Below are 11,059 nucleotides of genomic sequence, written 5' to 3'. Positions count from 1 at the left end.
ACCCCTTTAAGTGAAAGTAAGGAAAGAGATTGCTTCGATTTTGAAAGCGAAGCAAAAGGATTTATGTGCTGCTCTATCTTTTGGCGCCATCTTGAGCTACCCCTCGGCACTAGCTGCTTCTCCCCCTTTCTATTTCTATAATCAGATCGGCACGCTTTTGTGACCACATGGCATTTGTAGGAGGATCTTTTCAGCCGTCGAGTGTGATTGAAATCAGGCAGCTGCTAGACTGCTGTTTTCTTGGCACACACTTTGCATTTTCAATTAAGCTGACATCACAACATTATTTCTATTTTATGAACAGCATTTATAATCGATCTACAACAAATTTGCATATGAAAGTAGAAATTTGCATGCAAAATACGATTTGCGAATTCATCAAGAAAGGGAAAGAGACAAGGGGTGTTAATTGTATCATTAGCTGCGATATCTTTATTGACAGCATTTGCAAAAAAGGGAAAATAAAAGAGGGATAAAGGGTTCAATGTGTTCGAGGGTTGCGAGAAACATTAGCTGGATCAGCAACAACAGTCAAGAGGTGTACAAAGAGAAAACCCACAAATCGTTGATTGCAAATATAAACATAATTATGGGATTGATCGAAATGTAATTTTGAGAAAAAGGAGTGCGGGTGAAATATTGTATTTATTACAGAATAGAGTAGATCACAGGGTTTATGCTCTAGATTGATTGATTTACTTTCGCACTTAAGACTAACAAATTGTATTTAATTAAATTGCACATACTTAAGACTGGCACTAAAAATTCCTTGCCGATCTACGATTCCGGTGTGGCGGCATTTCGCTTGAGGACCTCATTGAGGGTGGGACTAAGTGCCAGGGCGGGATTTGCGACAGCAATGATATTATCACCAGCGGCCGAGATGACCTGAACTCCGTTGGCGGTCAGATCAATGGATTCGGTAAGAGTCAGATCTCTGGCATCGGCGTGTGATGTTTCGATGGGACACTGGCCGTGGGATGAGACCGGTGAACGTTCATTTTCCAGACCATTGGCCTGTGGAAGAGTGTTAACAATTGGCCTTTACTCAGGGCATGCGGGCAACGAAAGAAGCTGCACGGAATGTGCTCCAACACATACTCACTGGCATGGGTGGCGAGCTGGAGTTGCTGAACGAGAACCGCGAATCGTTGTCCTCAAAGTCCGCAGTCTTGGCCAGCCTAGGAAAATAATCAATAATATTATATCGATAGTAAAAAAGTATCTTTTTTTTTTTGTACTTACGAGAACTTGGCAATTTCAGTTAGATCGAACGGCGGCTTGGCAAACTTTTGGTACATGGCAAACAGATTGTAGCGTGAATCCTCAACAGCTTCCTTTGATTTCAGATTTGTTTTTTTTTGCAAATGAAGATGTTTGATTAAAGTCGCTGGTATAGGAATAGTTGTTGGTTAACGGTTAAGCGAAGCAAAGCTTGGCAAGAAGCGTTTTTGGGATTTTGGCGTTTTGGAAGAATACACGTTGGTTCAGTTTGGTTCTCAAAAGCGGGCGAATTTATTTTGTTTGGACTCAAGGAGAAAGGTACACCATATATTGCAGAAAAATTATAAGCAAAAGGACTAAACTAAACTTATGCAACTAAGCTAAGTTCTACATAAAGATGTGTCAACAATTTAACTAGGTAAAGTTCTACAGAAGCAACAATAACAACAATAATAAACTAAAGATATTATAAATTTGTTATAATCAAGTTAGTTTAGTGTAATGGACTTAGACTAAGAGTATACGTATATTAAAGTGTAAACTTTAAAGATCTTAGGATTTAGCAACAATTGAACTACAACAAACAATACTGAAAAAGACTAGGGATTGTTTTAAGAGCTACGAACTATTTAAAAATACTTTCTAATGCATGGAATTAGAAATAATAAAAATTTAATGCATACTTCTTCATAAGTATATTACTTTCAAAGACACTTGAACTCAAAAGCGTTAAAAAGCGCAAGAGGTCAAAAAAGGTGTTAATAACGAATAACGAATGATTCGATCAGATTTCAAATTGAAATAACAAATAACAATTTTGAAAATTCTAAATAAAATACTATAAAAAGGAAGTCATCTTCTTAATCTATTAAAAGCGGTTAATGATATGGGATATATGTATATAAATTAGTTTAAAGAAGTAATGGTGATTGAGAAATATTAAAAATAATTCCTCAAAATTGTATTAAAAGTAGTTAAAGTTATAGGAGACAGAACTACTAAAGTCTAAGAATAAAGTAGGTTAAAATGTTTAAAATTGAATTCTAAAATAAATTTCTAAATTGCTGTCTTAGGTGAGAACTGATTAACTAGGGAAAGAAACGAGATGCGAAATTATTATAATACTATATATAAAATGTGTAACTAAATCAGAGTTACTATAAAGCAAGTGCTACCAAAAACCCATTGAGATTCTGTGTAAAATCTCGTGCTAGACATTAGTAGACTTCATGGAGTTAGGCTGCAAAGCAAATATTTTGGTTAATGAGGCACTCAGTGTGCCCACTGTGCAGAAGCAGAAGCTGAAGCTGAAGCACTGCACCCAAGGAGGGGAGAGTATATGGCGTATTTACTGCTCGTTGGAATCTGGTTTCCTTACCCGACTGAGTTCCATGGGCAGCTGACTGGCTTCGGTGGAGGACAAACGCTGACGCTTGCTGCTCGGCACAGCAACGGCGGCCGCATCGCTGGACTCGCAATCGACATCGATGGAGACGACGCCGCCGCCACTGCGTTGACTTTGCGCCTGATTGTTGCCCGGCATTTGCGACAACAGATTACCATAGCGAGCAATGCTGGCCGAGTGCCCGAAGCCCGCATCCTTGACAATCTGTCTCGCCAGCGGAAACAGCTCATCACGGCGCGTGAGCAACCAAATCGTCTGAGGATTCCGGCACAGTTGTGCGGCTGCCTCATTGACGCACACCTCGTGCAAGGTGAGCGGCTTCTCTGGCCGTCGCTTGCAATCGAAGCGGCCATAGATGGCCGAGTACTTACGTATCTCATCCATGCGACGCGGATCATGTTCACCCATGGCAATCACAGCCTCCAGTTCGCGTGTGGTGCGCTTCTTGGAGGTCTGTGCCCGGGGTTCGCGTTGCGGCAACTGACGCGCAATCTTTGCTGCGCACATTGTGATCCGCTGCACCTGCATCTCGGTCAGCACCGGCGTCAGCTGTGGCGAGCTGGACGACACCTGGTGGGCGGTGCTGGCGCCACAGGGCGTGGTCACGCTTGGCGTGGATGGCAGTATCAGCGGGGAGGTGGATTGACTCTGCATCACAGCGGGCAGCGGCACAGTGGGGCAGAGCACAGGGGAGGGTTGACTGATCTGCGAGAGCATTGGCGCCGACACCGGAGTGGGCGTTGTGGCCAGCGGCAGATTGGCAGAAACTTGAAACGAGGCAGCGGGATTGAACGAGGAGAATTTGCTGCGTGGCAGCGCGGGCGTGGCATCCGGATTGAAGACCAGCGATGGCTTCGTTGGCGTCTCACAAAGTCCTGAAAAGAAATGTAAATTATATGAGTATAAGTATATTGAAAATAGATAATATAAAATTAGTTTAGCTAAAGATTTAAATTAGTCATTAGTCATAATAAGGAAACATTTGTAGCAATACAATTTATAAAAGTTAAATCTAAAATCTAAATTAAGTTAAAGATGAGTTGTAGCCAAGGCATTTGCAGAAACAGATAAGATAAAAAAAAATAATTTTGAGTTAAACTTTGAGAACAAATAAGTTCGTCAATCACAAAGAAATTTAGTCGAATTATGTACCGCTTCAGTCGCACTGCTATTTCAGTGAACGCAGCTGCATATGTTATTATTATATTACCCATATACAGCTGTGTTCTTTGAAATAGCAGTGCGCCTGAAGCAGAAATCTAAAACGTTCTTATACTTATTCTTGGAACATTGTTCTTCCTTAGTAAGTAAAGTGAAATTATTACTTACTTACTTTACTTTACATACTAAGGAAGAACAGAAGTAAAGGTCCAAAATAAATGAACACCATCTTTTGAAGTAATTATATTGTAAAATAAAGTGCTCTAAATAATATCAAAATTAAGTATTGGAGTCTTTAAAAATTTTAATTGAATACAAAAGTCATCAAATGCAACCAATACAATATATTAAAATTAAAAATTTGGATTGAATACATATATCATCAAAAGCAACAAATATAATATATTTGAATTTGCGTTTTTGATAGTTTTAATTTATATTTATGGTTCATATATAAAAATCTACAAAAGAACACTTATGAAAATTTAGATTGAAAGCAAAGAATATTAAATTGCTGTTCTTAAATTACTTCTGCTTAGTATCGCATAATTTTGAATGGCTTAATTTTGGTTAAAGAATTCGAATTAATTTAATCCAAAACATAAAAACTTTTCAACTTACCCAAATGCGGCAGCATTGGACCTTGGAAGAGCGCCGGATTGTTGGCCCATTCGTGCAGCGCCTTTTGCAGGCGACGCACATGGAGAGGCTTGGATGCCATGCCCACCAGTGCCATGATTTCGAGGAACTCCTCCTCGCCAGCATCGTACAGCTGCTGCACATCATCGCCGCCCATCTCGAGCAGCGTGTCATAGTAGGCCAATAGACTGGCTCGCTGGAGCACGCGGTACAGCTGCACCTCGGCCTCGTTACTGGGACGCGACGTGGTGATCACTGCAAAGAAGAAGAAGAAAAAAAACTATTAAAAAACAAGCCAAAAAAAAGATATTTATAGAGAGACTAAGCGCGTTCTCATAATGCTGCGAGTCCATAAGAAAAAAATTTAATTAAATTCGTTTTTTTTTTGTTGGTTGAGAAATTTTTGAAAGAAGTCGACGGACGTCTGGACCCTAAAAAGGAAAGCAAAAAAACTAAAAAAAAGCTACGAAGCCCAATAAAAAAAGTTGAAAACGAGATAAAAAAAAATCTGAAGCACAAAAAGGACGAGGCAAGAGTTTGGGAACGTCCTCATCTGCATAAGCAAATGCGGCGATCAGCGTCGGGGTGTATGTGTATGAGTGTGTGTGTGTGTGTGTGTTCAACCCTTTCGCTTTCGTCCTCGAAGGATATTTTGGTCTGGGCCTCAAAACTCGTTAGAAATGCGTCACGCATGCGCTGAGATGGGCAAAAAGGATCGCCAGGATTATTTTAATCTTCGTTTTTTTTTATCATTTTTTTTTTTGCGTTTGGGCACAAAAAATGTAATATATTATCGTGTGAAATATTGTGAGATAAAACTGGCTGCTTTTATCCAGAATTTATTGGCGAGTCTCTCTGCAGAAGAGACGAGCACAATTTAAAATGCCGCCTGAAGATGATGATTATGTCAAATCGTAAATAATTATGTGAGAATATTTTACTTGAGACGGAAAGCCAGTTACCAGTTGCCAGCATTAACCAGTTAGCATCTATCAAGAAGGCAACAGCAATGAAGAAGAAGAAGAAGAAGAAGCTACCAGTTCCCATTGCCAATGTGTGCACTACTCGCTTTAATTAATAGTGAAGCAGCAAAAAAGTAAAGTAAAATAAAAGATGCGCTGGCCCAACTAAATTATAACAAAAGCGAATCAAATAAAAACACACATCGATCGATCGTTGGTTCTTTTTTTTGCTCTGCAACCGCAGAAGAAGGAGGATAAGGTTGTTGCATGTTGCAAGTTGTAGTTGTAGCTGTTGCTGTTGCTGTTGCTGTAGCTGGTGTTGTCACTTGATGCGCTGCCAATCATTAACCCATTACTGCACGCTTGTCACAATTTATGACACATTCCCGACAACTAAACAGACGACAAGAATGCAGACTACAGAGCTGCCTAATGGCTATTTAGACCTTTGAGGGTCTACTTTCTAAAGACATATTCTAAAATAGTACTATAAAGTTGTACGAATATGTAGTGAAAATACAAATGAATTAAGACTATTACTAAAACAATTTCAGAAATATGTCTTCACATATTCTAAAATTATACAACACGATTGTCGGAGATATCTAATAGATAGATATTATCTATAAATATAACAACTATGAAAGTTCATCAAATTAGTGATTAAAGTTTTTAGAACAGTATTAATAATATACTTGATATTGGTAATTTTCTATAAATGCTTTCAGTATAAGGTCATATTCATAATATACTTTTTTTTATATTTTTCTATAAATACTTTCAGTATATTTAAAGGTGTATTGACTAGTATTATAATTGCAGCATACTTTTGGTATTTTTCTATAAATACTTTCAGTATATGTTAAGGAGTATTGACTAGTATTATAATTGAAGTATATGAGAAAAATATACTTCCTAAATTTTTCTTGAAATCTTGTCAATTATATTTTTTGAATTTTAGTATTATTATAGTATATGTTTATTAATACTTTCTAGATATTTCTTATAATTTATTCAAATTGAGGTATACTGCTCTTTAATATTATTAATATTACAGCACATATTTCTATGAATCGTTTATACAGAAAGATTCAATTCAATTATACTTCTGGAATATTATTGTTATTATTATTACATAGTAATATACTTTCTAGATATTTATTAATCTTGAATTTATCAGCTCTTGAATATTATTAGTTCATTTGTCATGAAAGTATTTTCTAGATATTGCTAGAAATCTAATCAACTTAAATTTTTGCGTATTATTATTACATAAAGATAATATAGTCCTGATATAATCTAATAGCAATATTGAAAAACGTCATTATACAGGAAACTATATTTCTTAATATGTGTTTTATGAAACTAATTAAGTTAACGCTTGTTGCACACAAGTGTCGAATACTCTTGTTGTCAGTGGGTTAAGTGGGACTGTCAACGCCACGCTTCTTTTACTATGCGTGTCCCCCTTTGGTCCTGCCATGATGCTGTCCAGCAGCAACGAGGAGTATTTAACGCAGTCGAGGGAATCTTTTGCGTAAGACAGAAGCGAGACTCTGCAGTCTGGAGTCTGCAGTCTGCAGTCTGGAGTGTGGAGTCGCTGGAGTCGCTGGAGTCTGTGGAGTGTCTGGGAGGCTGTAGCTGAAGGGGCACGCATTTGCAGCAATAAATAAATGAGACGTGATTTCAATACACAAATAACGTTTGAGCAGGGGGGAAGTAAAGGAGAAGGCCAGGAGCCAAGCAACTGGCCATTGGGTTGGGCTGGTTCTTCGACTTGGTTTAAGAAGGGAAGGAAGCGTTCGTTGTTTGTCTGGCTGTGGCTACTTGGTGCGCTGATTGTCACTACGTTGCGAGGAGCTACTGAAGTCACTACTCCAGCACCCCCCACTTCTCCCGCAACCATTCTTCTTGTTGATTTTTTATTTATTTAATTTGCTGCTCACTTTTTGCTAACCCGTTGCCTGTTAATGTTGCTGGTTGCTTATGTTAGTGTTGTTGTTGTTGTTGTTGCTGTTGTCATTTGCTAAATATGTTGTTTTTATGCGCGGCCAAATGGGCAAAGATGGACAAAAAAATGAACTGCAGTTGCTTTTTAGTTGGCACTTGAAAGCAATAATGACATTCGACGCCACATACCAAGTCGGCTCTCTGGCTCACTGCCTTCTGACCAGGCCAAGACCGCAGCTCCGACTGTTTCAGTGTGTGTGTGTTTGTGTGAGGGACGTCAATCGTGCTCGATCGCTTCGATTATGGGCAAAATACAAAAAAAAATCAGAAGAGGAGACGCAATGCAGACGCCGCCAGAAGCGTCTTCCGTGTGTCGTCTCTCGCCACCGAAACTATTTCTCATATAAAACGATAAATTAAAAGCGACTTTTTGAACGATCAAATTCTTCGTCGATCAAAATTCCATTGGTGGCAATAACTTGACGTACGTACGTGCCAATGGCCCCAAGAAGGAGGAGGAGGAGGAGGAGGAGGCTGCAGCATCCATCCCAACCCATAACCATAACAACTGGCGACAACAATCTGCAGTCGCAAGTCTCACAGACTGCAATCGCGTTTGCCAATTGAAAGACGCTGCTCTTGTCTCATATTTACTACCCTCAATCTTAGCTCTGGGGTGCGTTTTTTTCTTGCTGTTTATACCCACAGTGTTACCCCTGAGATTTGAGCCTATCATCTTGAGATCCTCACCGAAAAACTACTTCAAACCGTTATTTACCTGTGTGCTGCAAGCGTCTCATTGGACGGGTCTTTTAATGCTACCTGGCCTGGAGTATCAGACAATAGTTCTAGTCTTGAGTAGAGTAAAAGCCCTGCCCACTTTTTTGTTTGCTGTTTGTTGTCGCTACTCGGGGTGGTTGCACCAAGGAAGTGGAAACCGGAACTGAAGCTGTGGCAATGCGCGAACATTTCTATTGTTGCTCAAAGGTCCGTTATTGCCGCCCTTGGGTTTCCGTTACGAAAACAAGCCACGATCAACAAGAACAACAACAATGGCAGTTGAAACTTGCAAAGCTCGAAAAGCGCGCGAAAAACTTGCAACTGCATGTGGCACGTGATTATAAACCGCAATTGCTGACCGAACAGGAATTAAGAAGCGCGAAAAATAAAGAACTTAAATTTTTTAGGAGTTATAAAAAGGGCGAATTTAAACTAATATTATCAGAAGAAAGCTTGGAAATTATTGAGAATAAAATAGGAAGGACTAAAAGGTTAGAGAGTTCTCTATACGAGAACTACTTCAAAGGAAATTATTCAAATCTTCAATAATTTATGAAAAAATATATTTTTTGATTTTTTTGTAAATGCATAAGAAACTAGTTGAAAAATATAACTATAGTTCTTATAGGATCTGAACATGACAAAAAGAAGAATGCTGTTGAAGATCATAGATATCTAAGCCTGCTAGTTACTTTATCTATTGCTCAATTATTAAACTTTAGTTATATAAATAGATACTATAGTTAGATAACTTTACCATGGTTCCTAAAGGATTTGAACACGAAAAAAGAATGCTTTTCAAGATAATAGATATTGTATCTATGGTTCGATTATTAAACTTTGATTATATAATTGGATAATTTAGTAATATTTAAAATACTTCATAAATTCTTAAAAATATATATTTTGTTATTGAAATAATCATACAAAAATTGGCTTTATATAACATTTTTAACATTCTCACTCATATTAAGAAGAAGCAATTGAAATCATTAAAGATTTGAGAGATTTGAACTATTGGTATCAAACAAAATAAATTTCAGAATTACAAATTCAGACGTTGATTCCTAAAGATTCCTTGATTCTTATATATTTAGTAATACTTAAGAAATATAATGAATGTGCTCAGTTTACTTTAAAGTGACTTGAGTTGAACTTACTTGTGCCATTTGCATTGCGTCCAAAGATCTTGCCTTGCGGACTCAGTATGGGACTAGAGGACGCTGACGGCGCCCCCGAGAGTGATCTCTGACCCTCAGAGGGTCCGCTGGCTAGCGATAGATTGTGGACATCCTCCTGCTTGCAGAACTCAATGCTGGTGCTGGCTGCCAGCAGTTGGGGCAGCGACTGTGTCAGGCTGTTGCTGTTGCTGATGTTGCCCGTGGCAGTCGGTGTGGCAGCGGCAACGGTAGCTGAGGTCGAGCAGCTGGACGCTGTGGCGCTGTGGCTTCCGCTTCCTGAGAGACTCTTTGCCGCGACGGCAGCTGGCGAGGGAACTGTTGAGCTGGTTGTGGAAGTGGTTGCCAGTGGCGCTGTGGTCGATGTCGCTGCTGTTGTCGTTGCTGTGATGGCAGCAGTGGTGGGAGAGTTGGCCTCCATTGTGACAGTTGAAGATGCTTGGGCAGCAAAGTAGAGCCAGACACAACCACGATACAATCAACACAAAATGCATGCAAAACTCAAAAAAGTGCTAGCAATAATCAAATCAAAAAGGATGCACACAACACTACACAACACACAACACAAGACGAACTACACAACACTACACTAAAAAGTGCTTTTGAGATTGGGTTTAGAACACAGTTGGATAATGCAAGCTGTGAAGAAGAGGAAGAAGAACACTTGGTACACTCGTGAGGCGCGCTTAAGATATCGATCTTTGATCTCTCTGCCTATCCGCTCAGCTCGAGGCCAGACGAACTTCTGTTGTCGCAATGCCGCCTGGACACAACGAGAACCCTTTTTCAGCTTCGCAGTCGCGGTCGCAGTTGCAGTCGCCGTCGCTGTCGTCGCAGCCTGCTTTCGTTTTCTTCAAGGGAAACATCTTTGAAATACTTTCGAAGAGAAGAAAAACAACGCACATAAAATCACGCAGCAGACGACGGACAACATCGAAAGGGTTAAAAAGGTAGAGAAAGAAACGCAAAAAAACAAACGCTAAACAGTACATGCAAAAGGGAGAAGGGGAAGCAGAAGTGGTTGGAGTGGAATTGGTATGCGAAACCCGAAGCCGAAGCCGAGACGAAGTTCAAGTCGAAGACGCACCCGATACGAAGGCATTGGCATTGGCGCTACCAGTTTGTCACTCGAACACCAATGAGGGTAAGTTTTTTTTTTTTTCTTACTATTTCTTTTTTTTGCAGACACGTTCTCTTATTAGAAGAAGACGTCCCGAGATTTACACTCTGTCTCTCTCTCTCTGAGCGTCTCAACTTTGAGTGAGTTTGCGTGCTCCGCCTCTCTCTCTCTCTATTCATATTGTATTTCAAAGATTCATAGATACTTGGGTGTGAGTGTGAGGCAGCGTATCCTTACAATTCGCGACATTTTGATCCTTTCTTTCAATTTTATTCAATTTTTTTCTGACATTTTCCGTTAAAAATTCTGAATACATTAAAAATATATTCAAATAAAGCGGGGAATCTTTGCAGACTTCGTTACGAATTGATTAGCCTTGCAGCTGTCTTTTATAGCACCGAACTTATAAGTTCATCCAACTAAATATTCTTGATGAGTCTATAAAGAAAAAAAAGATATTTTACTTTTCAAAATGAAAAGATCTTTACTTTTTTAAATACCTCATTAAATGGTTTGTAAGCAAAAGTTAAATATCTTTGATTTCATTCCTTAAATTAAATAAATTTGCTCTTTAAATATGGTATTATTTTTGATGATCCCTATTGAGACACATCGCTAAAGAACCAATCCACTTTCTAGA

The 11,059-nt window shown here is 39.1% G+C and overlaps 1 protein-coding gene across 3 annotated transcripts; it reads right to left on the bottom strand.

Annotated features, from left to right (window-relative positions):
* Positions 1-609: 609 nt before the first annotated feature.
* On the bottom strand, positions 610-10,810 carry LOC133845861 (NGFI-A-binding protein homolog). 3 transcript variants are annotated; one of them, XM_062280477.1, is made up of 6 exons: positions 9,282-10,805; positions 4,412-4,684; positions 2,603-3,504; positions 1,246-1,337; positions 1,106-1,181; positions 610-1,017 (listed from the first exon to the last, which is right to left on the bottom strand). In XM_062280477.1, the coding sequence occupies exons 1-6, from the start codon at positions 9,718-9,720 to the stop codon at positions 778-780; spliced, it is 2,022 nt and encodes a 673-aa protein (XP_062136461.1). In that variant the 5' UTR covers positions 9,721-10,805; the 3' UTR covers positions 610-777. The 3 variants fall into 3 exon arrangements, with proteins under 3 accessions (XP_062136461.1, XP_062136462.1, XP_062136463.1); XM_062280478.1 differs by having other exon boundaries at positions 909-1,017; positions 1,102-1,181; positions 9,282-10,810; XM_062280479.1 differs by having other exon boundaries at positions 932-1,042; positions 9,282-10,810.
* Between the last annotated feature and the right edge of the window lie 249 nt (positions 10,811-11,059).

This window comes from Drosophila sulfurigaster, chromosome 3, assembly GCF_023558435.1.
Source record: "Drosophila sulfurigaster albostrigata strain 15112-1811.04 chromosome 3, ASM2355843v2, whole genome shotgun sequence".
NCBI lineage: Eukaryota > Metazoa > Arthropoda > Insecta > Diptera > Drosophilidae > Drosophila > Drosophila sulfurigaster.
The sequence above is the reverse complement of the archived record's forward strand: the minus strand, read 5'-3'. Positions and strand labels throughout refer to the sequence as shown.

Coding starts and splice junctions, on each gene's coding strand:
- LOC133845861 (XM_062280477.1), bottom strand. CDS start 9,720: ATGGAGGCCAACTCTCCCACCACTGCTGCCATCACAGCAACGACAACA. Junction 3,505..4,411: donor TCCAATGCTGCCGCATTTGG/GTAAGTTGAAAA, acceptor ATTTCTTTTCAG/GACTTTGTGAGACGCCAACG. Junction 1,018..1,105: donor CCAGCTCGCCACCCATGCCA/GTGAGTATGTGT, acceptor ACTCTTCCACAG/GCCAATGGTCTGGAAAATGA.